The 25988-nt window shown below is 68.1% G+C and overlaps 3 protein-coding genes across 7 annotated transcripts; 1 reads left to right on the top strand and 2 right to left on the bottom strand.

Moving 5' to 3' along the window:
• Positions 1-270: 270 nt before the first annotated feature.
• CCDC183 (coiled-coil domain containing 183) lies at positions 271-8732 on the bottom strand. 2 transcript variants are annotated; one of them, XM_036022474.1, is made up of 12 exons: positions 8432-8732; positions 7817-7938; positions 7250-7327; positions 6931-7098; positions 6596-6707; positions 4559-4681; positions 3194-3469; positions 2642-2742; positions 1824-1984; positions 1266-1647; positions 1085-1181; positions 271-460 (listed from the first exon to the last, which is right to left on the bottom strand). In XM_036022474.1, exons 1-12 carry the CDS (start codon positions 8499-8501, stop codon positions 345-347), a joined length of 1806 nt encoding a protein of 601 aa, XP_035878367.1. In that variant the 5' UTR covers positions 8502-8732; the 3' UTR covers positions 271-344. The 2 variants fall into 2 exon arrangements, with proteins under 2 accessions (XP_035878367.1, XP_035878368.1); XM_036022475.1 differs by having other exon boundaries at positions 6596-6700.
• A 2076-nt stretch (positions 8733-10808) lies between these two features.
• On the bottom strand, positions 10809-12676 carry TMEM141 (transmembrane protein 141). Of its 2 annotated transcripts, XM_036022497.1 has the most exons (5): positions 12550-12676; positions 12257-12323; positions 12000-12083; positions 11601-11708; positions 10809-11189 (listed from the first exon to the last, which is right to left on the bottom strand). In XM_036022497.1, exons 1-5 carry the CDS (start codon positions 12601-12603, stop codon positions 11077-11079), a joined length of 426 nt encoding a protein of 141 aa, XP_035878390.1. In that variant the 5' UTR covers positions 12604-12676; the 3' UTR covers positions 10809-11076. The 2 variants fall into 2 exon arrangements, with proteins under 2 accessions (XP_035878390.1, XP_035878391.1); XM_036022498.1 differs by lacking the exon at positions 12000-12083.
• Positions 12677-16392: 3716 nt separating this feature from the next.
• LCN15 (lipocalin 15) lies at positions 16393-25468 on the top strand. Of its 3 annotated transcripts, XM_036022482.1 has the most exons (11): positions 16393-16554; positions 16857-16996; positions 17319-17429; positions 18066-18181; positions 18497-18558; positions 23315-23445; positions 23878-23948; positions 24530-24634; positions 24735-24824; positions 24982-25007; positions 25442-25468. In XM_036022482.1, exons 1-11 carry the CDS (start codon positions 16459-16461, stop codon positions 25451-25453), a joined length of 960 nt encoding a protein of 319 aa, XP_035878375.1. In that variant the 5' UTR covers positions 16393-16458; the 3' UTR covers positions 25454-25468. The 3 variants fall into 3 exon arrangements, with proteins under 3 accessions (XP_035878375.1, XP_028385096.2, XP_035878376.1); XM_028529295.2 differs by lacking the exons at positions 23315-23445; positions 23878-23948; positions 24530-24634; ... (1 more) ...; positions 24982-25007; positions 25442-25468 and adding exons at positions 17077-17147; positions 20175-20328 and having other exon boundaries at positions 18066-18167; positions 18492-18558; XM_036022483.1 differs by lacking the exons at positions 16393-16554; positions 16857-16996; positions 17319-17429; ... (1 more) ...; positions 18497-18558; positions 25442-25468 and adding an exon at positions 22209-22678 and having other exon boundaries at positions 24982-25208.
• The last annotated feature ends 520 nt before the right edge of the window (positions 25469-25988 follow it).

Below are 25988 nucleotides of genomic sequence, written 5' to 3'. Positions count from 1 at the left end.
AGTGCGGTGCTGTGCGTGCGCGGGGAGGGGAGGGGAGGGGCGGGGCGGGCGGAAGCGGTCCCGGGGGTTTCAGCTTAAACCAACGCTTCGGCCGCATCTGCCCTGAGGCCCCTTTCTTACTGTCACGCGTGGACTCTGGGGTCGCGCACCCACACCGTACACCACACTTCCCGCAGTCTTCCCAACGCGATCCCCATATATGCGCCCCCCCCGCCCCCAGGTTCACCTCCTGAGGCTCCTTCCAACCCTGCGCGGGAGTCCCCCCAGCAGTTATGGCAAAATGTTTATTTCTGTAACAAAACGGCTGCCTGGGGACGGGGGGGCAGGCAGGGTCCCGCTCCGGGTCACTTCTTCTTCTTGGCCACCTTGAGTTTCCCATCGATCACGCGCTGGGCCTGCCCCTTGATCTCCGCCCGCGAGGGGACGTAGCTGTGGTCCACGTCCGCGAAGTGGAAGGTTTCTGGGGAGGGAGTGGCGGGGGGCCGGGCTTTAGCCCCTGGACTTGCCGGCCGCCTTCATCCATCGCGGCGCCGGGTGCGGACGGCATTTGCTGTGTCCCTGGTGCCCTGGCATTTGGGGTCTTACAGGCTAGGGGGAGGGACTGCGCCCCAGGGCTGCCTAGTTGTTAGAGAGGGCGCAGGGCTTGCTCTGGGGGCGTCTTTCTTACAAACTGATGGACGCGCAGCCCCCCACCCCTTAACGAAATCTCACAGCAAGCCACCATTCCCCAGCCCAGCTGACCCCAGTCCAGGGACCAGACAACTGGGCACAGCCCCCGTGCCCCAGCCCACTGGAGGGGCTGATCCTAAACTGTCGAGCCTGCCATTTCCCACAGACACGCCTGCAAGGGCTCCTCCCCGCCTCCTGGGGGGCACTGATGCTCCCCGGGTCAGGACATGTGACGAATTCTCCTCTCCATGGCACTAGCCTCTCCATATCCTCGCTACACCCCTGACACACCCTCTCCTTCCCTGTGCGTTCTGCTCGGATGGAGCAAGCGGCCGCAGCCCCAGCCTCAGCCCCTGCACAGTTCTGCCGGGCCATCTACCCCCATCCTGTCCCCCAGGCCCCACTGAGCCTGTACCTATCATGTCCTCCTCCTGGTCCTCAAAGCTGATCCTGGTGTTCTGCTTCTCCTTCAGAGTCGAGGACTCCAGGGCGTCCCTCACCTTCGTGTTGATCTGCAGGGCACAGGGGACTGTCAGCTCCAAGGGCACCCATGTGCCCTTGCGGCCCGCCCCCCCCCCCCAGGGCCACAGGACTACCTCCTCGGTCATGGACAGCGTCCGCACTCTGTTGGCCAGGTACAGCAGCTTCCTCTCGCAGTACGCCAGCTTGCCGTGCACGTCGAGGTTGTCCGAGAGCGTCGCTTCTTTCTGCAGACCAGGAGGGAGGCGCTCTGCTCCTCTGGGGCCCCTCCCAGGCTCCCTGTGCACACAGCTCCTCCCCTCTCGGCGCCCCCCCCCAATCCCTGTACCTGCCTGGGGGGCAGGGATGATGCCAATGAGCCGGATATACAGGTTGTCGATGCCCGTCTGGATGGTCAACAGCAGCTTCTGGCTCTTGGTCATGTTAGCGTGGGCCAGCTGCAGCCGCTCCTCCTCCTCCCTCAGCGTGTCCTTCATCTTCTTCTGGACGGACTCGAAGCTGTGGGAGGACGACAGGAGGAAGTGAGGCCCGGGCCCCAGGGCTGCGATGGGGGCACCCGGGTCCCTGGCTGCTCTGCAGAGCACCAGCGATTGGCTGGCGGTGCCCGCCCCGGGCTCAGAGCCTGGTGTGTGGCCCCGGGGGCGGGTGGCAGGGCGGCAGGGTGCCCTGGGCACCTGTTGGAGCTGGGTGCCTGGCGGAACTTGAGCAGCGCCTCCTCCGTCTCCAGCCTCCTCATCAGGGCTGCCAGCTGGGCCCGCCTGGCCTCGCAGTCCTCCATCTGCAGCTCCAGGTTGTCCTCCGTGGTCCGCTGAGCCAGGAACTGGCCTGTGATGTCCTGGGGGCGCCAGCGGGGGGGAGAAGCTGGTGTGGGCCAGCCGGGCAGGACCCACAGCACTGCCTCCTTCCGGGTCCTTCCCGGTGGTCAGTGGTGCTGGCCAGGGCCGCCGGGCACTGGGACTGGGGGGGAGCCGTCGGGCAGGGTGCTCCCTGGTTGTCACTGCAGGAAACCCTCACGGCAAGCAGGGGGCAGAGACCCGAGACGACCACTCAGAGACCGTGGGGCTTCCAGGAGCTTGTCTGGGGGTGGCCAGGCTTATGCCAGGGGTGTGGCTCGGAGCAGGAGAGTTACCCATAAGGAACCCAGACTGGATTAAAATAAAGGGGGTGGGGGTGAAGAGGCAGCCACTCATCAGAATGCTGACAGTTTGCGAAGGGGCTGGGGCTGGGGGCTGGGGGCCACACCCTAGGCCTTCGGAGCCTCAGATCCCGCAGCTCCACGCACGCCCGGCACCGTGCTGGGGTATGCCAGCTGTGCCCGGGAGAGCCCTCCACCCTGAGCCGTGGGGGCCACAGCACGGCCTATTCATTCATTCATTCATTCATTCAGAAGGTGCTTGTGGAGCCTGGGCCGGTTCAGCAGGGGGTGGGGGTGGGGGCACCCGCCCTCCCAGCCGGCGCCCCCCCCCCCCCGGGGCGGGGAAGGAAGCAGTACCCAGAGGTGGGAGCACCGCACGGCCGTCTTGATTTTCTCCACCATAGCCGTCGTGTTCGCCTGGTACTCGACGTTGGCCACGGAGGCCTCCCTTTTCCTCACTGAGCAGAGCAGAGAGCAGAGGGAGGGTGGCCAGTGTGCAGGGACGGGTGCCCCGCGTCTGCCCACCATCGGGGAGCCACCCGAGAGCCCAGTCCCAATCCCTGGCGTGTGCACGTTGTTAGCCTGCTTCCTTCCTGAGCAGCCCCTTGGGGGGCGGGGCCCTCGGGGCAGCCCGTCCAGGGTCCAGGGCGGGACGGGAAGCAGCCCGGCTCAGCGGGGCTTCCTGGGGCTTCCCAGAGGCCTCGCGGAGCCTGGGGAGAAAGCCAGAGGCCTTGAAAGGGGCCGCAAAGTGGGAGCCTTGAAGCTGCGGCCAGGTGCTCAGCCTCCGCAGGGGCTCACCCCCCTCACTCGGGTCACACCTGGCTTCTCGGGGGGCCTGGCTGGGCAGGTCGAGCCAGGGCCGGCCTCTTGGGGCCTGAGCTGGGGTCGGGCTGGGGGCCAAGTGCTCACCTTTCGTGGTCTCTATTCCCATGAGATTGGAGGGGAAGTCCAGGTCCCTGCGGCCCTGGTTGGGGGGGGGGGGGGGGGGCGGGTCAGCAGCACCCCGCGCTGGGGGCGGCCCCCCCGCCGTCCGCGGCCGCGAGGGGTCCCGGGCGCTCACCAGCGGTATTTCTCGCTGGTCTCCTTGCTGTGGACCTTGTCGATGAGCTTCTTCTGCTGGTTCAGCCTGTTCTCCCGCGCCCGGCGCTCCTCGATGAAGGTCGCCTCCCCTTGTCTCATGTTCATCTGCGGGCACGGGGCGGGGCGGGGGTCTGTCTCCGTAAGGGGGCCTCCCACGTGCGAGATCATCCAGCGCTCCCTTCGGGTCCCCATCTCCCTGGATTCGGGAGCAGCCGTCCAGGCCGCCGGCCAGGACCCCTTCGTGCGCACGGTGCCTGCCGCTCTCACCAGCCTCTGGCTTCCCCGCTGGGACTCCCCGCTGCCCCCTGGCCAGCCCCCCTCGGAGCCCACTAACTTGGATTCCGCGTGTCTAAAAACAACTCGTCATCTTCTCCCAAACCTGGGCTCTCCCTGTCCTGCCCCCGTGGCTGGTGCCACGGCCCATCCACACCTGCCGACGCCACCTGGAGGCTGCCCAGCCCCTCACTGTTCGGACCCGACTCGGGGCCACCTTCCCGGGGGGCCTTGTGACAGCGCCTCAGCTCCCGCTGAGTCTGCCCCCCGCTCCCTCCGCTGGTCCAGCCCTGGTCTCCGCAGCCAGAGCGCACCTGCTTTGGCACTCACACCTGATCGTGTCTCCCCCGTTTCCTCCCCCGGCTCCAGGTGAGGGGCGGGTGGACACCTGCATCCCTGCTGCCCGAGGCCAGTGCTGCCCGAGGCCAGTGCTGACCGAGGCCAATGCCACTGCTCTCAGGCTAGTTCCTCTGCAGCCGGGTGCCTCCTGGGGGCCCGCCACCCCCAGGCCCGGACGGCCCTGACTCCGGAGCCCCCTGGCCACCGCTGCCCCGGGAGGTCAGCACCCCCGGCACCTGGGTCTCGGCCGCACTGGCGAGGGGCTCTGGGACAGGGATGGCTGGGCCAGCGGCTGCCTCCTCACACTGCCCCTTCACAAGGATGGCCTTGGGGGGGGGCTGGCACAGACTGGGAGGGAGGGCGGCTCCGCCCAGCCCGGCCAGTCCTCTCCCTGCTCTCTCTGCCTGCGGCTGCCTGCCTAGTGGGGCTCCCTCCGTCCAGCCCGCAGTGGCACAGAGCAGGCTGGTCGACCCCAGCGATTACCGGTGGAGTGGGCACGGGGGTGGCCTGCTGGAGCCTGAGCCAGACAGGTCCACCAGAGGGCCCTGTGGGGCCCCGCCTGGCCGGGGGACCTGAGCTCACCTTGACCTCGTCCGTGATCATCATGGCGTCCTGGGACATGATAGTCATGTCCGACAGCTCGGAGCAGTACTCGGCCACGAGACTCTGCAGCTTGTCCAGCTCTGTGGGGTATCCCGCCAGCTCCTGGGCAGGAACCGAGGGGGCAGCACGGGTGGGCCCAGAGCCTGGCGGTCCGGGGCTTCGGGCCGACTGCACGCTCACTGCCCCCGGGCCACAGCACCTCCCCGGCCCCACCCGGTGCCCTTGTGGACCCTGCAGGGTGGACCGAGCCTGCACCCACCCCTTGTCTGTGAGCACGCTGAGGACAGTGGCCTGTGGCCCCAGCCCCCTGCCGGGCACCCAGCAGGGGAAGGAAGTGTTTGGGGAGGAGCACACAGTATCTCCCTGGGGCGCTCTCCTACTGCCCTGGGCCAGACAGCCCAGCAACACTCCAGCCAGGTCGACACGGGACGTCCTACCGTGTGACCCTCACACCCAGGGAGACCCACTGCTTGGGAGTGGCTGCTTTGTGAAGTGAACCACATGGGCTGGAGATGGCTTTGGGGTCAGAGACTCAGGGCTCAAGGTCAAGGACACCCTGGCCAGCTGGTGTGGGACCTTGAGAGAGACACTTAACCTCTCTGAGTGTCCCTATCTGTTGGAGGGTGGTCATGGCTTTTCCAGAAGGGTGCTGTCGACAGAGAAGGCACCGTGAGGTGCTTAGCACAGGGCCAGGGTCATGAATGTCCACGATGTCTCGGCTCCTCGGATTTTGTCATTAGTAACTACAATGTAGCATCTTCACTGTTTTTTAAAAGTGCAGGTGAGCCCTGGCTGGGGTGGCTCAGCGGACTGAGCGCCAGCCTGCAAGCCAAAGGGTGGCCAGTTGGATTCCCAGTCAAGGCACATGTCTGGGTTGCAGGCCAGGTCCCCAGTAGGGGGCGTGTAAGACGCAACCACACATGGATGTTTCTCTCCCTGTCTTCCTCCCTCCCTTCCCCTCTCTCTAAAAACTAAATTAAATCTTAAAAAAAAATGCAAGTGACCACTGGTGCTATTTTTGAAAAATGCGTATGTTCTGAAAAGATGCGGCGATGCCACTAGGGGGCACAATGGGCCCGGGTGGAGGAGGAGCTGGGCCTGGAGGACCTGGGCTGGGCCGGGGTCGGAAAGGTGTGCAGGGCCTCCAGGTGCCTCTAAGGGGCCGGGGCCGGGGGACAAGCTGGAGCACGGACCTCTGCTGTCTGGCTCTGGGGGTCGAGGTCGGGATGGGGGGCTGTGCCTGCCGGTCCACCCCACCCTCCTCCCAAGCCACGTGGCCACCTGTCAGCCTCCTCCAGGGCTCCCCTTTCCCAGCCTTGGGATGAGGAAGATTGGGGGATTCCCTCACTTTCCCTTTTCCTCCTGTCAAGCTGCCCCTCTGGCACCTGGGACCCACCCCCAACCCCTGTCTCCTCCCCATCTGCCATCTACCGTCCACCTGGCCTGTGGCAGGCACCTGTGCTCCACGCCGTGGGGCCAGGAGGGGCACCCCGGGAAGGGACCTTGCCTGGCTGCGGGCTTACGGCCCCTGGGGGCTTCCTCCTGGCCGCCTCCCCGGGGAGCGGGGCGGCCGGCTGAGACGAGGTGGGCAGCAAGCTGAGGCCGCCGGCTGGCTTTGAGGCAACGTGCCCTGTATATTGGAGGACTTCCCCGGGGGGTGGGAGCGGGGGGCGAAGGGTTAGCGCTTGCCCTCAGAGACCAGGCAGTGAATGAACACCGCACTCACCGCCCAGTACATGCAAGCAAGTGCAAACCCTTCTGCCTCATCCCCCGAGGTGGCTTCTCTGAGTAGCAACGGCAAGGTCTTGGCGGGATGTTCCTCAGGTGCTGGTACCGCTGCTCAGAGGGCGCCCAGAGCAGGGTCCAGCCCTCAGGGTGTTCGGCGGGGGCGGCCCTACCCTGGGGCGGGGGTCCCGCCCCCACCGAGACCCCGGCCCTCCGCACTAGCTGGGGCCGGCTGCAGACCCCGGCCCCTCCCACCCAGCTGGGCTCCCTGGGCTTGGGTGAGGGGCTCACTTTCTTCAGATAGTCCAGCAGGTCCACGTACAGCAGGTGGATGTTCTGGCTCGTGGTGATCTTGACCATCGTCTTTTCGATGTTGTTCTCCAGCTGGCGGATGACCTGGGGGCTGCCCAAGGGCACAATGAGAGCCTGGCCCCCTGGAGCGGGCGAGCACAGCCCTGCGGGGTAGGGTCTCATTCGTTTGGCCCCGCCTCCCCGCGTAGCCCCGCCCCGCCCTCCTTCCCAGACCAAGAGGCTCCACCCCTCCCGCGCCCTGCCGGAGGAGTCCCACCTCCCACCCCGGCGCCCCGCCCCACCCCTGGCGAGGCCCCGCCCCGCTGCCCGGCCACCTGCAGCAGGCGCAGCTCCTCCTTGGTGGCGGTCGGCTGGTTCTGCAGGCTGGCCAGCTCCAGCTGCATGCTCTCCAGCTGCTGCCCGCGCCGCCGCGCCAGATGGATCAGCGCGTTGTGCGCGTTCACTCGGTCGAAGACGTACTTGCGCAGCTTCTCCCGCGCCACCTGGGTGGGGGAGGGTACGGTTCGCACGCAGGGGCTGGAGTGCCTGCCTGCGGCGGGTGGGCAGGGAGGGCCCCCGGGGTGGGAAACTCGTTCTGCCCTCCACCGGCTCCGAAGCGTTTAGCGGGGGGTGGGCTCCCTCCTGCCGCCCTACCTCCATGGTGCAGCGGCAGTGCGCCAGCCTCGTGGGCACGTCCTTCCCGCAGGCCTTGGAGATGGACCGCTGGTCGTGCTGTGGGGCAGCGGCAGCTGAGCTGGCGGGCGTCTCGGCGTTCCCTGCCGCCCGCCCCGCCAGGCACTCTCCCAGGGCTGCTTCTGCCCGTGACGGCGCAGCAGCAAGACCCCAGGAGGAAGAGCGCTACAGGCCCCCACGCAGGCCATCCCAGCTCAGACGCGATGGGGGTCCCGAGAGGAGGGCCCGGCTCTCTCCTACAAGGCCAGAGAGCCGGAGGGGCCCCTGCGGCAGTGGGTAGCCCGGGAGAGGAGATCTCGTCAGGGACGCTGACCACCCGGCTCGCTGGAGTGACTGGGGCCCAGAGCAGGTCCCTGTGAGTCCCTCCCCAGGTGCGCCAGCTGCGGAAGTGAGTGGGGAGAGGAGCGGAGGTGCCCCCTGCTGTCCAGCTGTGTGTCTGTTTCAGCACGTGCCCGCCCCACCCACACCCCCAGGCAGCGGGGGGGGGGGGCGGGGGGCGCGGCGCGGGGGCGGGACTGGGCTGTTCACCTTCTTCGCCAAAGCCCAGTCTTGGACCCCCTGACGGATGTTGCTGCGCAGGAGCGCCTGCGTCGCCTTGTTTTTGGCGGTCTTCTCCTTCACGGCCTGGGTCTGCAGCGCCCGGCATTGCTCTGTGGGCGTGCGAGGGTCGGGGTGGCCGGGGTGTGGGCCCAGGGCCTGGCCTCCCAGGATGCGGGAGCTGGGGAGCCTCCGCCGCCCTGCTCCTAACTCCCACGCTGCCTGCCGTCGGGGCGCCCGGCCCCCTGCTCAGCAGCGCTCGTCTGGGTGCCTGTGCTGAGTGTGTGTGTGTGGGAGGGCAGCGTCTCCTGTTCCCTCCCAGACTAGCCGGCCCCCGGAGGCAGCTGGGTCTCCTGCCCCCTCTGGCATTGGGGTCCACAGTGCATTCAAACCTCCGTGAAGACCCCAGGGTTCGCCTCGCCCCACCCCCACCCCCTGCTGGCAGGCCCCTTTGGTTCCCTCTGCCAGCTCTGGTCGGAGGGTGGGCGATAGGGCCCACTAGCTGCCGGCCCTGGACCGCCCCCGTTAGGGAATTCCTGCACCCCGGAGCCCCCGTTAGGGAACGCTGGGGGTCAGCCCCCGGTAGCAACCGCAGGGGCGGCTCACCCTGGAGCCGAGTGATGGTCTTGAGCTCCTGGATCTGCTCGTCCATGTCCCCCTCGCTCTGTGTCTTCATGGTGGCCGAGGGGCCCTGCCTCCCGGTGCTGTGTCTGCTCCGCAGAACCGCAGCTCAGGCTGCCCCAGAACCTCCGCCCATTGTGATGGGGGCCAAGGTTCTCAAAGCCCAGGGCACCCTGGGATTCCTAGCCCCGGCTGCCACCGCCCCGTCCCCAGCCAGCCTGAGGTGGCCACCCGCACGCCTGGGTCCTGTGGCTCCTCCCTGCACAGGAGGGCGGCCGTGGCCAGGCACCCCTTCCCACGGGGCGGGGACTGGCGGTGGGCAGGCAGTGCAGCCACACACCCCTCCTCCGAGGCCTCCTGACCTCCCGACCCCAGGCTGCCTTCCGGAGGGGGGGTCTCCTCCAGCCCAGCGCAGGTTCAACTCCATGCCTGGTGACCCGGGCCTTCTCTGCCCCACTCTCCTTGACCTCGGCCTCCACTCCCGGAGACCCCTGGGTCCAGCTTTGGGTGTCACCCCAGCAGGGCCCGGTCCCCACCTCTGCACCCCGACCAAGAGCTTCCCATGGGGCGTGAGCACCAAGCCCTGGACGGCCTGGGGTTGGGGGGCCGGGGCGCACACGGGAAGGGGCGCTTTTCCTAGCTGCCCCGTGGGACGTCACTGTGGCCGCTGCAGCAAAGCACCTCGGGTGGCGGCTTAAACACTGGACATTTACTGTCTCGGGTCCCGGACACTGGAAGTCCAAGACCAGGGTGGGCGGGCCTGGCTCCCCCTGACCCTCCTGCGGGTGGGTGGACACCGTCCTGGCCTCACACGGCCTTGTCCCTGTCATCTCCTCCTCTCGTGAGGTCAGGAGGGTCAGAGCCCACTCTCGTTTTAACTGTCCCCTCTTCAGAGGCTGTGCCCACGAGTGCAGTTGTATCCTGAGGCCCCGGGGTGAGGGCTGCAATGTGTGAATTGTGGGGGGACACCGTCCGGCCCTCACCTGTGGTTACAGCGCCCACCTTCGCATAGGGCCTCTTACACAGGTGCTGTGCCTTTCTGGGCACGCTGGCTTTATTATGTATTTATTTTTAGGGAGAGGGAAAGGGAGAAAGAGAGGGAGGGAAACATCAGTGTGTGGTTGCCTGTTGTGCGCCCCCTACTGGGGACCTGGCCTGCAACCCAGGCCTGTGCCCTGACTGGGAATCGAACCATCAGCCCTTTGGTCTGTAGGCCTGTGCTCAATCCCCTGAGGCACACCAGCCAGGGCTGGTCACTGTGTTTTTAAAAAGTGGGTCCAGTCAGGTCTAAAACTCCCACTCACCTTCTCTGCCCTGCCTCTGAGCTGGGTCTTACTCTCAGGGTGATGGAAGGACCTGCCATATACCTGTCTGCATCCCCTCCCCACCCGGCCCCAAGGCCTAAGGCAGCAGCTGCCCGCTGTTCCCCAATGTTGGTTCTCCCTTCTTGCTCAGATATAGAACCCCTGAATTTTAGTGGGGACACAGGGCTGCCTAGGACAAGACAGCCTTCCTATGTGCCTCTGCACAGTGCGCCCATGCAGTGTAAGCAGAATGGTAAGTGAACTGTCCTCCTCCTCCTTTCTGTTGGCTGGGATGGAGACACAATGGCTGGAGCTGGTGCAGCTGCCTGGGACCATGAGGTGGATTTGGAATAGAGGTCATTGCAACAGGGCATGGGCTGCAAGAAGCTGGGGCCCCAGGCTGGCCACTTGCACCTTTACATGAGGGAGACCCCAGGTCACTTATGCCACAGTTATCTTGGGCTTCCTGTCACTGCCTTCCCACCAACAGGGTCCTGGTGCCTAGCAGGTGCTCAGCAGATATTCTGAATGACTGGCTGGCCGGCCAAGAGGCGCGTGGGCTGCGCTGGCTCGGGCAGCGTGGCCCTGTGCTGTGTGCCTTCAGTGGGCCTGGGAGGCCAACCGCAAAGGCAGCCAGCTTGCCCATAGTTTATGCATCTCTGCCTCTTCCTGTCGGGGTGGGTGAGTGGGTAGCCTCGCCCACTCATGAGCTTTCCTTCCACGAGGACAGAGCTCCAGTAAGCTAGCTCTGACCTCCTCCACCCCTGGAGAGAAGTGACTTCCTCTGACAAGTGTTTGGGATGCCCGGTGGAGGGGCACAGCCACTTCCTGGCCTCCGTCTCTCGGGAGCCAGGCGCAGTGGGCGTCAGGACCCGCGCTCTGCTCCTCCGGGCCCGGGTGTGCGGAAACAGACCCCCGGGCTGGCAGGGGTGTCTAACCCTGGGGTTCAGTGTTAGGAACTGCCTGGCACAGCCTCCATCCTCAGCCATGTGGCACTAAAGTGACATTTGTCTCTCAGCTTCCTCCTGCTTTGACTTGCGCTCCAATCGCTGTTGAACTCAGGTGGCAAAGAGAGCGAGGCGTTTATTAGTTCCACACGCCCAGCAGTGTCTGTCGCCGCCGACCGTGGGGATGCGGGACCGGAAAGGGCACGTCCGTGCATGGGGGAGGGCGGCGGTCCTGCCCCACGCACGCAGAGCTGAGCCTGGCGCCGGCCATGACACTGTCTGGCTTCGTGTCCTCCGAGCTTCTCGCTGCCTTATAGGAGGCCAGCCCAGGAACAGCCCGTTCTGGTGTGGCTGGGGCACCTTCGGGCGTGGTGAGGAACTAAGGAGGGGGGAGGGCCGGCCCGGGGTGTGGAGGTGCTGAGGGCTGCGTCCTGGAACTCTCGGGGCCCAGGTCTCGGGCGCCGTGGCTGGAGCTCTGCCAGGAGCGCTGATCTGCGAGAGGCAAATGGAGACAGTGCCACCCCCTAAAGCGGCTCGTGTCCCTGCGCCCACTTCCCTGCAGTGGCAAAAACGGGGGGTGAGGCCTGTGACGGGGACGCGGGCAGCGGAGGCCCGGGCTCAGGTCCCTCAGCCTGCTGCCTCAGGCCCAGCCTCTCAGTCCGGCCATTCTTCCTCCTCCCGGGCCACCCGCACTCCTCACCCTGCGCTGCCCCACCCCAGGGCCCCCTAGCCCTCCGGGGTCTTCCTCCTGCACACATCCCCTGTCCCGGAAGTGTGTGGGGAGGGCACAGGCCACAGTGGGGAGGCCCTGTCCAGCCTACGCCTCTGGCCCCAGGTCGGCCTGCCTGCAGCTCTAGGCACCAGCGGCCAAGCTTCGGCTGCCCACTGCCCCCGGCCTCTCACCTGGGCCCGGGTCTGTGGGCAGCTTCCCGGTCTCCAGGAAGACCCAGAGGTCGCTGCATTTCTGCGTCTCCACGCGGGTCACCCAGTAGCTGGCCATGGAGCCTACGACTGGGGAGCAGGGCAGGGGCCCATGGGCGGGGGGGCCGGGGCTCTGTGCTCCTCAGGCAGGGAAGGAGAACCCAGGCTCAGGACACTTCCGGGCAGATGGCAGTGGTGGGCTTGGTGGGGTCCCTCTGGGAGCTGGGGCCCCGTCCCAGGAGGCAGGGACGCCTGGAACATAGCCCCCTGCCCCCACTCCTAGTGGGAACCCAACCCCTTCCCCCGGGAAGACCCAGAGTCACCTCTGGCAGCGCGAGGGTGCATTTCAGGGGCCCCAGGCGCTGACCTTGGGGTACCCACCCACGGCCGCTAGCACGTTCCATTGGAAGGAGTATTTAAACTTCCTCTGTAGGAACATCTGCAGGCCCAAGGTCGCACCGGTGCCTGCCAAGAGACAGGGTCCCCATCAGCCAGCCGACCGCGGGCTGAGTTCCCCGGGACACCCGCACGGCTCCCGGCACCGGCAGGCAGCCGACATGGCGCCCCCTGCTGGGGAGTCAGGGTGAGACAGGGGTTGAGGTCTCTGCACCTGAGGACACCTGGACCCAGCAGCCTACCTGTGACAAAGGTGAAAATGCCTTTCATGAAGGCTCTCGACTGGCAGGCGGCATACTCGCCCAATCCCTGGGAAGGGCAGGTGTGGAAGGCTCAGTCCCCTCCGTCTCCCTCCACCGTCCCACCTGTCCCTCCTCTCGGCACGCCCCCCTGCCCACGCGGGGTGCCCCGTCCCCACGGCGAGAGGGTCCGGACTCTGCCCTTTTTCCCGGACTGGACACGCCCGTCGAGCCCCCGCCCCCACTAAGGTCTGCTTCTCAGGTCCGGAACCCGCGTGATAGGCCGGCCTTCTCACCGGGTGCTTGGCGGCTACCGCGTCGTCCACCCGGGACAGGCCCAGGTTCACCATGGCTGGCAGGGCCTGGCAGTGCGGTCTGCGCAGGCGCGGGTGCAGAGGGCTTGCCGGGGCGGGGCGAGGCGAGGCGGGGGTGGGCGGGGCCTGAAGGGCCGATCTGCGCAAGCGCGGGCGGAGGGGGCCGCGGCAGGAGGACGAGCGCGGAGTGCGGCATAGGGGGCGGGGCCCGCAGAAGGGCCGGGGGCGGGGCGGGGCGGGGCGGGGATGGGGCGTGCCCGGGCGGAGCCTGGCGCATCCCGCAGCCTGGGCTCTAGGACCTCGGGCTGAGGGCGGTGGGCCAGTCGCGGGCCAGGCGTGGGTCCCTCTGCCGCACTGCCACGCTCGCAGAGGCAGAATAACTGATAGTATTGTTTGTTGGGGTGGGACTTGGATGAAGGGATTAAGTCTCTTGAGAACGACCACGGAGTAGCTATGTATGGAAAGATTAGTTAGCAAATTAATCCCCAAAATACTATAAACCCATACTTACCGCCAGTGGGAGCTGGGGAGGCCCAGGGAGGAGGCAGAGCCCCTGCCCTCATAGACCAGACAGAGAACAGAGCTGGGAGAGAGACCAGGAGAACAAAAAACGGGGAGGGGCCAGGAGGGACCAGCGTGTGTGGGTGCACCCCCCCGAGGCTGGCAGAGGACAGACCCCAGCACCTTCTCTCCTGGCAGAAGATGCAGGTGCCTTTCTCTTGTCCCCTCCCCTCCACAACCAACCCCTGGGGCACTCCCAGCATCCACACCCCCAAAGCCCACCCCATTGCCATACCCCTGCCTACCTCAGGGTCCTCTGGGGGTCTCTGGCCACCCTCTGACTCTGTGACCTTCTCCAGAATTGGGATTAGGTCATTGTGCTGGCCATGATGGGGGGGCTGGGTGGATGGCCCTGGGATCCCACAAGTCAGTATGGCCCTGAGGCTAGGCTAGTGGCAGGTGGGGTGCACCCTCCCTGCAGGGCCTCCTCGGGCCCCAGGGTCCTCCTGCCCTCCTGTTCTGAGCCCACCCTGCAGGGGTCCCAGGACTGGGGGCTGCAGGGTGAGGAATGCACTCTGTGTTCGGGGAATGTCCTCACCTGGAGAGCTGCAGTCCCGCGCCGTGGTTCCTTTCTTCCCTGGGGAGCTGCAGGGCACCAGCTTGGCCCCCGGAGTCGGACTCTGCCCTGCCTGCCTCCCATCACACGGCCCCCTGTCTGGGCTCCCAGCCCCCACCACTGATGGGCAGCGTGAGCCTGGGAGGGCAGGGCTGGGGGGCTGCGGGCCTCTCCCAACACCTCAGCTCTGGCTGCCTTAGGGAGCTCCGCGGGGCTTGCTGCTGGGGGCCCCACACGTGGATGAGATGTGTCCAGAGGCTACCTCCCTTCTCTGTCCTGAGGGGGCTCCGCTGGAGCCCGCTGACTTGGTGGGGGGGGTCCTTGCTCCCCCGGATGTTTCTTCCTGTGCAGGCTCTGGTGGGGGCTGGGTACCCGGCTCCAGGAGGGGCCCCTCCACCTTGCAGCAGACCGTGTGGGTGTGCGTCTGTGCACAAGTATGTGGGTGTGTAGGGGCGGTGGGGGGATCCCCGTGTACCTCGCCATTGGGAGACGGCTGGGAGGATATCGGGCTCCGAGATGAGCAGGAGACCTGTGTCGTCTGCACCTTGGGCCCTGTCGACTGAAGGAAGGGCTGAGCTCTGCTCTCGCACCCAGGAGCCCTGTGCCGGGAAGTCCACAGTGTGTCCTCCCCATCCCTGTCCCCACCCTTTCCCTGACATCCTGTACTTGCCGCCGGGTGTGGAGAGCAGGACCAATAAACCGGCGTGGGTCCAGCCACGATAGGATAAAGGACATAGACCAAAATGGCGTCACTCACGTCAAGCAAGATGTCTGCCAGCAGCCGTTCAAGGTATCTGCACATGTGACCCGAACAGACACGTGTGCAGAGGTGGAGTACCCCAGGATAAGCCCACCAAGCAGTTCCCCACTCGCCATCGGGGTCCCCAGACGCTTACCGAGAGATCCAGAGGGGCGGAGTGCACGGCCCTGGAGGCTGTAACTGAGGCAGGCTCCCCGCCACCGCTGAGACCGCCGAGCTCCGCACGCCAGGCTGTGGCTCCACGCCACGGCCGTGTCCCTTGGCACCGGCCGCCAGGGGCTCTGCTCTGCGCTGTCGTCTTCAGGCCGATGGCCGAGACGCTGGGACCCGGGTTCGAGTCCCCCACGGATTGCTGTGTGTGTGCGACACTCTTCCCAGAGCATCGGAGTGTGAGCAGGGTGTTAACCCGTGTTGACGGTCTGCCCTGAGCGAACCTGCATTCCGGAGAGGCTGAGCGGACAGCCCACTCACCTGGTGGGACCGCCCGGCTCCTGGGTGCTGGGTGGCTCCACGGACGGCCCGCCGACTGTCCGCCGGCCGCCTCCCAGGACAGGCGGCGTTGGGAACACATGCTCGTGACTCCTAGGACTGACGCTCCTTCAGGCCGCCCTGCCCTCCAGCCGGGGGGAGGCGGTGGGGGGAGAGTTTACTTTAGTTTTTCAGTTTTCTTATTTGTTTCTTTTCAGAGAGGGGAAGAGAGGGAGAAAGAGAGGGAGAGAAACATCGATTGGTTGCCTCTCGCACGCCCCCAGCTGGGGATCTGGCCCACAACTGGGGATCGAACCGGCGGCCTCTCTGCCGGTTCACAGGCTGGCACTCAACCCACTGAGCACACCCGCCAGGGGGGCTGAGACGTCTTTTTAAACCACTTCCCTCCCCCTGTTGTTAGTTGGGTGGTTTGTTTTTATGTTTGAGCCTTGAGAATGCTTTGCAGACTTTCGGGTCCAAGTCCTTTATCAGATGTGTGTTTCGTAAATATTTTCATGGGCAGATGTGCCCGCCTTCCATCCGGCGACCCTGGGACCCGGTGGCCAGCTGGCGCCACCTGAAACCCGGCGGAGGCGTCAAGTGGCAGCCCGGGCTCGGCCCCTCCCTCAGGCCAGGACGAGGGTCTTCCTCCCATCCCGCATGCCCTTCCACTCCAGAGCCCTGGTCATCCTGGCCCTCCCCGGGGACCCCTGTCCCACACTTGAGGCATCTGGGTGGCCCCCCCAAGGCCACGTGCTGCTCCTGGCACGAGAGGAGACGTCACCAGCAGAGGCCTTGGCGGCTAGAGCACCCCCCCCGTGACACCCCCACTGGAATACTTATGCAACTGGAGATAAGGTGGTTTTGAAACCATAATCCACCCTGAGCAGCTTCCCAGCCCTGCCCCCAGCCCTGCTTGCTGGAGGTCCAGCTGGCAGCTGCATGGGGGCCCCAGGGTCTCCAGTGAGGGGCACCCAGGCCTTCAATGTCACCTCTGTCACCTGCTCCCTCACAGGCTCCACCCCTGATGAGGCCCAGGAGGCCTGGCCAGTGGTGACCCCACTACTGCGAGTGGAGGAGAGCGAGTGAGGACTGCGGGGGCCCCAGTTCCAGAGTGGGGGCCCGCTGGCCAGAGCCCAGCTGAGCCTGACTGCTTCCTAGCAGCACGCCGCCGGCCCCCGGCCCCCGGCCCCCAACCCAGCCAGACTGAGGGTGGACCGAGGCACCGGGTCTGGGTCCCTGCAGGCCACAGTGGTCTCTGGTTGGGCCCCCAGGGCTGCCTGTCAGGTTAGGGGGCAGAGTCTCGGTGCCGGGAGTCAGGTGAGAGCCTTGCTTTGTGGAGCCCTCCAGGAAGTGACCCCGGAGCTGGCGGGGACACCGCAGCGGTTGAGCCGAACAATGGACAAAGGAGGGCCGGGGTTTCCGGGGCCCCGACGCCTCCCGCTCCCCAGCCTGCCAGTCTGGCCCGCCCGGCTGCGGGCCGGGCTATAAAGCGGGGCCTGCCGGGGCTCGCAGACGGTGTCCGCGGCCAAAGACCAGCGTGGAGATGAAGTCCGTCCTGCTGGGCCGGGTCCTGGCGCTGCTCTGGGTGTCCGTGGCTTGTGCTGACGTCCTGGTGCAGCCAGGCTTTCAGGCCAAGGAGGTGCGGAGGCCCCCGTGCTGGGCTGTGGTGGGGCTGGGGGCGCGGAGTCCCTGCTGGGGGCCACAGCAATGGGGGAACAGTGACAGCTGTCCCCGCCTGCTGGGCCTCGGGCCTGCCAGTCCGTGGCGACGAGACCCGTCCCCGGTAGGTTCAGAGCAGGGCGCTTGTCCACCCCGGCCTCAGGCCCGAGAGGCAGACACTGCGGAGCCCCCGCCCCGTGGCTTCGGACGAGGCCTGGCCCGGGGTTGTGGGCCCCGTGCCCCCGGGTCCCTGAGCCTGCGGGTCACCGGGCGGCCTCTCAGTTCTCAGGCGTCTGGTACATGGTCTCCATGGTCTCCGACTGCAAGGTCTTCCAGGAGAAGAAGGACCACCTGCTGATGTCCTCCGCCACCGTCACGGCCTCGGCGGGAGGCAACCTCAGCGTCCACATGGAGGTCCCCGGGTGAGCCCCACGCGAGGGTGCGGCCGGCGGGGCGGGTGAGCCTGGGCAGGAGCGGAGGGTGACGGGCCGCTCACCCCTAGGGCCGAGGGCTGCCACCAGATGGACGTGGAGTACCTGAAGGTGGGCTCTGAGGGGCACTTCCAGGTCCCAGGTAGGTCCCGCCGCACCCCCTTCCGAGGCGCCTGAGGCTGATGCTCCGTGGGGTGACTGTCCTTGGGCCTGGGATCCCCTCTCCACCGCCCCCTCCTGCCCCTTCCCTTTCGCCCCTGGAGGCCGAGGCGGGGGCTGGGCGCCTTTAGCTCTCCCCCCCCGCCCCCCGCAGCTCTGGGCTACATGGATGTGCGCGTGGTGAACACCGACTACCGCTCCTTCGCCGTGCTCTACATCTACAAGGAGCTGGAGGGCGTGCTGAGCACCATGGTGCAGCTCTACAGTGAGGCCCCCCAGCCTCCCCTGCTCCCCTGGCCCCCCCTCCGGGACCCGCCCCAGGTCCTCCTCTGCCCCCCCCACCCCCAGTCTCCCACTCCCTGGTCTCGGCCCGGCCGGGATCAGATGGCCCTGTGGTGGGGGCGGCGGGCTCCCACGAGCTCTGAAGGGTAGGGCTTGCTTGGCGGGGCCTCTGCAGGCTGCAGGCCCCCCTCTGACGCTCTGAGGGCGGGGGCCCATCTTCCCCGGCGGCCTGAGACCATGCGCCAGGGCTGAGACCCCCCTCTGCAGCTTCACTCTCCGGGGGGCAGGCCGAGTGGAGCTCTCCAGGAGGGAGGGGCCGCCCGGTGAGGGCAGGACGGTGGCCTGGGGGCTGCCGGAGGAGACCCTCTGGTGGGGTACGGCCCAGGGAACATGGCTGGCGGCTGGGGGCATAGCCGGGTCCCCGACCTCCTGAGCACCCTTGTGTGAGTTAGCAAAGAGCACCCCTCTGGGCCGATTCCAGTGCCCACGGGCCCCTGGGCCAGGCAGGGGCTTTCCACCTGCTGTCCGCCCTGGAGGAAGTGAGGCGGGGAGACACTCGACCCTCCTGGCGCCTCGCTCTGGGAGCCGCGGGGTTCACAGGGGCCCTGCTCTGTCCCAGGCCGGACCCCGAAAGTTGGCCCCCAAGCCCTGAGGGCCTTCCAGGACTTCTACCCCACGGTGGGGCTGCAGGACGACATGATGGTCTTGCTGCCGGAGTCAGGTACTGCCGCCAAGCCCCGCCTCCAGGGAGGCCCCGCCCCAGCGAGCCCCGCCTCCAGACAGGCCCCGCCCGCTGAGCCCCGCTTCCAGCCGCCCTCGCCCGTTCCCCAACGTGCAGGCCAGAAGCTGGGCTGGCACAGCCCTCTTCTTCCCCCAACACACTCCCAGGGAGAGGTTTTGGGGGGCCCAGGAGGGAGAGTCTTTTGGCCCCGCCCTGCGCGGGTGGCTGGGCCGGGCCCCACGACGCCCAGGGGTGGGGCCTGCAGGAAGTGGTGGGCAGACCCGTCCGCTCAGCCTCTCAAGGACCCACTTCCTTCCCCCGCAGATGCGTGCTCCTCAAGGGGCAAGGAGGCACCCTGACCCCTCCGGACGCTCACCTTGACCCTTCCCAGGTGGGGACAGGGTACCGGCTCCCTCCCTCCCTCCCTCCTGAAGGGTCTGCGTGGGCTCCCCGCCCACCAGGCCCCCTGCTCGCTCACCAAAGATTCCCCTCCCCACCAAATCCACTGTGCCTTGCTCCACCTGGCCTGTGTGCCTCAGGCCTCAGCTTACACATCACCTCTTCCAGGAAGCCTTCACTGATTGCCTAGGTCTGCCATAACCAAGGACCACAAACTGGGTAGCTTTAAACAAGAGACATGGCCCTCTCCGTTCTGGAGGCCACAGGTCCGAAGTCGAGGCGTGGGCCAGGCTGGTCCCTGCTGGGGCTCCGGGGGCCACCCCTGTCTCCCCCCCACTCCTGGCAGGGTCAGCCGTCTTCCGCCCCCGGCCGGTAGACATGTCACTCCCGGCTCTGTGTCCAGTGTCACAGGGCCGTCTTCCCTTGTGTGTCGTGTCCAGGTCCCCCTCTTCCTGTGAGAACAGCCGTCACCCCATGTGGGCCACCCCCCTCCAGGGGGGTGTCGTTGTGGGGTCCCTAAATAGTCACACTGGAGAGATGCTATTTCCAGTCGAGGTCACGTTCCAAGTTCCAGGTGGACCTGAGTGTTGGGTGGACTGGCCAACCCAGTCACTGTGTCCCACCTGGGCCCTCGCTCACCCCCGGGGCACAGGGCCCCGTCTGGGGGTGGCCTGGGTCCTCGTCCTACCCCTGAGGGTCCCATGAGGCAGGAACCACCACTGCCACCATGGGGCTGGGTCCCCAGAGCCCTCGGGACACAGGCAGGTGGGCTCTCGGGGACCCCTTCCCCCACAGTAGACGCCAGGGGACCATCGGGCCCCTTCTCCAAGCTCCCTGTGCACAATTTGGGGACCTACACAGACCAGTAAGCGACGGGTGTGACATGACCGTCACTGGCCTTGGGAGGCGACCCTTGGGCGTCTCCGGCAGTGAGCGCGGGGGCTCCACAGCGCCCCGCGGTGGGGGTTCCCCGTGTGCCTCGAGCCGTCTGCTCTCCCTGCCTGTCCTGGCCGCTGACCCAGGGGCGCTGGGGACACGGGGCTGCTTCACCTGTCTGGCGTCGGACACCTGTGGCCGTTCCAGAAACTTTACTGGGAGGGAGGAGATGGGTTAAGGAATCGTGCCAGACGACACCATCCCAGAAGGTCCCAGCGGTAGAGAGTGCCGGCCCCCGCTTCCTGCTCTGTGCCCCCCCCCCACCCCCCGGGCTCTCTTAAAAAGAAAAGGCAGCCAGCCGGTGGGGTCAAGTGCCTCCCGCAGCCGCCTCCGTGGCTGCTCCGTGGGCTTCAGCTGTGCTTCGTGATCCTTCTGGGGCCCCCTCTCCCGCCGGGCCCTCCCTCAGCGCCAGCCAGCAAGCCGGGCACTGGCTGCGGGGGGGGGGCGGGGGGGGCGGGGGGGCCCTGGGTGCTCCAGGGGAGCAGCGGTAGGTGGGGGCGTCTCCACATTCGCGGAGGTCTGGGTAGCTGCACAGTTTCCAGAGGCCTTGCTTGCAGGGGCGCGTGACCGGGGCGGGGGGTGGCACCCTGCCGTGTGTGCAGGCAGCGGGGGGGTGCCGTGGAGGGTTGTGGAGTGGGTGGGGTGGGCTCAGTGACCTCCCCGCCTGTGCAGGGCCGGCCAGAGCAGCAGCCTTCACCTCCTCCAGGCGTCCAGACGCTCGGCCCCGCCCTTCCTGCAGGCCCCGCCCACCCCTGCCGGCCGACACCCGCCCCCAACGCATCTCCCTGGGCCACCCTCCTCCACTCAATAAACAGATTCTGCAGGCTCTGGGCTCCTCGCCTCTTTGGGGTGGCCCTCGGGGAGAGCTGGGTGGGCCCCCTCTTGACCCTGGGCTTCTGGGGAAACTGAGGCAGGGAGGTGGGTGGGAAGGGGCTCTGGCTGCTGAGCTCCCCCTGGCTTGGGGGTGGGAGGATCCAGCGAGGTTGGCACCTGTGGGCCCACCCCCAGGCAGCACCCGGCACCTCTGGCTGGACCCCTATGGGTTCCCAGCACCTGTGGGAACCCGGGGCACCCCGTGGGGTCGGCCCTACTGCTGGGGCTCCACCGGGCGTGCAAAGCCCCTGGAGGCAGGAGCTGGCGGCTGCAGCCCGGAGGCTTTGGGGGTCTCCCTCCCACCGCCGGTGTGCCCTGGACCTGGGGCACACGTGTAACCCTCTGTGGGACCTGGTCGCAGTGGCGGCCAGCACACCCCCAGCCCTCGCCGCTGGCCTGGCCCTCAGCGGGCCGCTGGACACACGGCGCACCTGCTGTGTTCCCTGTTTGCAGACCTGGAAACTGAGGCCCACAGAGGTCAGCGGTTAGCCCAGCAGGGGCCAGGTTGGGGTCCAGGCCCAGTGGTCAGGCTCCAAGGCCTGGGCTCCATGCTGACCCTCGATGAGATGGGGGGGCAGGAGAGCCCCCCCTGGGGCCCACAGGCCCCCCTTCCCCTCCCGGACGCTGCACCGGGGCTCCTCCCCCCGGATGAGCGGCCAGGTGACTTCGGGCTGCACACTTCAAAGGGCGGGCGTGGGGTGTGGGGCGGGGCAGGAAGGCGCTGGAGGCCCCGCTTCACTGACCACGGCCCTGCAGCCCCAGCAGGGCCGGCGCCAGAGGCCGTGGGCCCTGCGGACACCCGTCCTCATGCTGCCCTTGGTCACCCAGGGACGGCAGGTGGCCCCCGCACTTCCTGTCTCCCCTCTGCTGCCTGGCACAGCCCAGCCCAGGGGCCCTGGCTTGTCAGCCCAGGGAGGGGGCCCGGCTGGGCCCGGGGTCAGCAGGGCCTCAGCCCCGGACCCCCGCTGGGCCTGCCCTTGGGGTGGCCCCTTTGGTCTCCAGTGTGCCAGCGGGCTCTGGCCACCTGTCCTGACTTGAGCCCCTGAACCCAACCCGCTGGTCAGTGTTGGAGGCGGCCCCACACGCAGGACCCCAGGGGGCCTGTCCCCAGGACAGTGGGGCGTGCGCTTAGCCCGCGTCGCTCCAGGGCAGGCTTTCCTGGCCGGGCAGCGGGGCCGGCTGCCTCCCCACTTCTCGTGGACCGAGGACCAGAGACACTCGTAGGGGCAGGAGCTGCTGTGGGCAGATGGGGAAACTGAGGCAGAGTAGCTAGACCCCGTGGCCGGAGGGGCCAGGACTGTGCCCAGGGGGCCCGAGTCCCTCTTCACCCCGACGTCCATATCGTGGGGACCTGGGTCCGGGGTGGGGGGCGTGGGTGGTGGGTGGTGGGTGGCGGGGCCTGGGGCACAAGTGGGCACGAGGATGATGCTGGGGTCCCAGCCTGGCCCGACGCTGGCCGTGAGCTCACTGGGCCCGTGGGCCGGGGGGGTCTCTGAGGTGGCCTTCCCACTGGGGCCCCACCTTGCTGGGCGCTGCGGGGCCTGAAGGAGCGGGAGGAAGCCCCCCACAGCCTGGCCCCGGGAGCGCAGGGCACGGGCACAGGCAGGAGAAAAGTGGCTGGCGGGTCCCTCCGCCCAGCCGGACGCCCCTCGCTGGGCTCAGAGGTGCTCCCTCTGCGGGAGACATCCTCTGTGGAGACCCCCCAGCAGAGGAGCCCCCCATTCCCCCCCACCCCACCACGGAGGGCTCTTGGGCGGCACCGGACCAGCCCTCATGGCATCTGTGCCAAGACTCCTCAGAAAGGGCCTGGAGCCGTGGAGCCGTGTGTCCGTGCGCAGGTGCCGGGCTGCACGCCGGGCGCTGGGAGCCTGTGGGGCCTGGGCGGGGGCGTCATCCATCCCGTCTGCCCTGCGTAGGGGGGCCACAGGGTTCCGTGCTGCCCCAGGGGGTGGGGGCGTCCTCCTGCCCTCAGACCCCCAGGCAGCCCCCGTGCCCTGCCCCCTCAACCCCCTGCTGCTCCAGTCCCGGCCAGCTGCCCGCCATGGCGTGGGCGTCTCAGGGCCCGGGTGGCCCTGATGTGGAGACGGCGGGTGTCACCACCCCGTCTGTGGCCCCGTGGGCCCAATGATGCCCTCCGGTGGTTGCGTCACACCGACCGTCCCTCGGATATAAACCCGGGCGCCGGGAGGGGGCAGAGGCGGCCCGTGCGCTGACCCGCGATGGAGGCCAGGCTGCTGAGCGCCGTCCTGGGCGTCATCCTGGTGCAGGGGGGGATGGCCATGCAGAGCCTGGACCTGCCAAAGGTGCTGGCTTCTCTTCCTGGTCTTTCGAAGGTTGGGTGAGGAGCGGCTCGAGTGTCCAGCTACTCCAGTCCCTGGTCTCTCCGGCCCCCAGCTGATGCCACAGCAGCTCCCTCGGGGGCCCGGGACCCCTGCGGGTTGGCCCGCCACCAAGGACAGGGACCTAAGGGTCTGAGCTCAGCCCTCCGGCCTCTCCTCCCCTTGGGAGACCAGCGCCTGGGCCGGGTGGGCAGAGCCCCAGCTGCGGCAGCCCGTGGCCTCAGCCAGGCTGCTGGCCCTCCTCCGGCTCCAGGGACTGGGGCTCAGGGTGGCCACCTCCTGCCCCCGGGTCGGTGGCCCCACACCCTGTGGGAACCGGAGGAGCCCGTCCCGACCGGGAGGGTGGAGGCTGGGGTTTGGCGCCCAGCTCCACGCTTCCGTGCCTGGCTCCTCCTGGGCTGGGTCTGTGCCCGCGGCAGGGCCAGGAGACCGGCAGCAGCAGGCTCAGAGGTGACGGCTGCTGGGGACACGCCTTCTTTTCTTGTGAAAAACGCTGGCCTTTCCAAACCCGCCCGCTCCCCGCCTGGGGGTTCCCGGGGGAGCCCGGGGTCTCTGCGTCCTGGGGCCCCGAGACGGGCTGGCTCTGTCTCCTCACTCCAGATTGCGGGGTTCTGGCGGGAAGTGGGCGTGGCCTCCAAGCAACACCTGGCCCTGACGACCCCCAAGAGGCTGGAGGCCCTGTTCCTGACCTTGAGCGCGGCTGAGCTGACCGTGAAGGCTGCGTACAGCAGGTACGGGGCCGGCCCCCCAGGTACGGGGCTGGGGTAAGAGCAGGTGTGTGGCCGGGTGCCTGGGGCAGCCCCCTGCCCCAGCGGTGAGTGGCTGTGGGGTTTGGAGAGCGTGTCACTTCGGGGGACCAGCCCTCCCTGTGTCTCCCACCCAAGACCTTCGCCCCCGCTCCCGGAACTATAAGAGCCCCCCCAAATATAAGCATAGAGTTCCAATAACGTCCCGTCTACGTATAAGGAAAGAAAACGGGCTTAAGGGCGGGTGGCCCTCTGGTGGTCCCGGAGCCACGGGCTGAGGCGGGCGGGGTCCCTCCCTGTCCCCCCAACCCCCGCCCTCCGCGCCCTGCGGCACCTGCCTGAAGACGCGTCCCCCCACGGTGCCGGGCAGGGGGCGCAGCCAGGTGTGTCCCTGACGGGCCCTCCGCTGCCTTCCAGCCTGGGCAGCTGCGAGACACAGAACGTGGTGGGCTCGGAAGTCGATGTTTCGGGGAAGTTTGTTTTTCCTGGTAAGAGCCCCGGCCCTGGAGCTGCGGGCACCCCCCCCCCCCGGCCCTGCCCACGGGGGACGCTCGGCCTGGCTGTCCCCCATGCTGCCCCCCACACTGCCCCCCACTGTCCCCACACTGTCCCCCACACTGTCCCCCACACTGTCCCCCACACTGCCCCCCACACTGTCCCCCAGCTGTCCCCCACACTGTCCCCACACTGTCCCCACGCTGTCCCCCACACTGTCCCCCACACTGTCCCCACGCTGTCCCCCACGCTGTCCCCCACACTGTCCCCCACACTGTCCCCCACACCACTCCCCACACTGTCCCCCACACTGGGCCCCACACTGTCCCCCACACTGGGCCCCCCACTGTCCCCACGCTGTCCCCCACACTGTCCCCCACACTGTCCCCCACACTATCCCCACACTGCCCCCCACGCTGGCCCCCACACTCCCCTGCGTGTCTGGGACTCCCACCCTTCGAGGGCTGCTCCAGTCCGCCAGTCCTGGTGTCATGGGCGGGTCCGCCGGTGAGGGGGTGGAGGGCCAGCTGGGGTCCGCCCAGCCCGCCCGCTCCCCAGCCCCCGCGCGTCCCAGGCCACCGGGAGATCCGCGTGATCGACACCGACTACGAGCGCTACGCCATCCTGCGGCTGACCCTCGCCTGGCGGGGGGAGGACGTCCACGTGCTCAAGTACTTCAGTAAGCACCCTGCTGCCCGGCGGCTGGGCGTCCCCCCCCTGCCCCCAGCCCCCGCTCAGCCCCCGCCCAGCCCCCGCTCAGCCCCCGCCGCACCCTGCAGCCCGCAGCCTGGAGGACGACTACGAGCCCGGCCTCTGGAGGTTCCGGGAGCTGACGGCAGACACCGGGCTGTACCTGGCGGCCCGGCGCGGTGAGCCCAGGCCCCCGGGGTGGGCTGTGGGCTGGGGACTCCGGGGGGGGGGGCCCGGCGCGGTGAGCCCAGGCCTCCGGGGTGGGCTGTGGGCTGGGGACTCCGAAGGGGGGCCCGGGGCCCATCCCGCAGCCCCTCACGTGGCCCCATCCCACAGGGAGGTGCGCAGAGCTCCTGAAGCAGGTGAGCCATCACCGAGCCCCCCCTGAGCCCCCGGCCTGACGGGAGTCCTGGCGCCTCTAGGTCCCGGGCCACCAGATGGGGACCCTGGAGGCTGGGGTGCAGGGACCGGCCTGGGTGGGGCACAGGGGGCGGGGCTCCGGGCCCCCCTCCATGTAGCAGGGCTGAGGGGCTGCTGGGGGCTCTGCCCGCTCCCGTCCCTCCCAGGTGGGGCCCCGTGGGCACCGTCTCAGCCCCCCACCCCGTCCCACACGTGCCAACCCGCCGTCGTCTGTCCACCCCTGTGTGGGACACAGCCCCAGAGGGGGCACCGCCACCCTGTCTGAGGGCAGAGACACGGGGCGGAGCTGTGTGCAGGGCCACGCAGCAGCCGGGCCGCCCACCCCGGCCCCGGGGGGGCCTGCAGCGCCCCTGAGCCCCTGCCCTTCTGCGTCTAGGAGCTGATCTAGGAGCGGGTCCCGGGCCAGGCTGCCGGGAGCCCCGCCCACACACCCCTGCTGGCCCCGCCCCGGGGTGGGAGGGGCCACTGCACCAGCTTCCAATAAACCCTTTAGCACAGCCGCTGCCAGAGTCTTTCCTGGGGGCCGGGGGGGCCGGTGGGGGCGGGGGAGGGTGCTGCCCATGACCGCCCTAGAAATGACACCCTGGCCTGGGAGTGTGAATGGTGTGGGCTGCCCGCCCTGGCGGGACCCCTGCCTGGAGGGGGCTGGGTCAGGGCCTCCAGGCTCAGGGGCAGGAGACAGCTCCTGCCTGCTGCCCCCTTTCTCCCGTGAGGGCCCTGCCTGGCCCAGTCCTGCCCCGCTCGGAGCCCCCAGGTCGGGCTGCCCACAGCCTCCCTCCTGGCTAAGCCTTGTCCCGCCCCGGGGAGCCCCGGAGGGCCGCCCAGCTTGAGTCCCCAAGGACCCGGGCTGCCCTGGGGACTGGGTCAGCGGCAGTTCAGCTGGCCCCATGGCTCCGGCACCCTGGTGGCTGCGGAGGCATCGG

This window comes from Phyllostomus discolor, chromosome 3, assembly GCF_004126475.2.
Source record: "Phyllostomus discolor isolate MPI-MPIP mPhyDis1 chromosome 3, mPhyDis1.pri.v3, whole genome shotgun sequence".
NCBI lineage: Eukaryota > Metazoa > Chordata > Mammalia > Chiroptera > Phyllostomidae > Phyllostomus > Phyllostomus discolor.
Note: the sequence above shows the minus strand (reverse complement) of the source record. Positions and strands in the feature narration are given on the sequence as shown.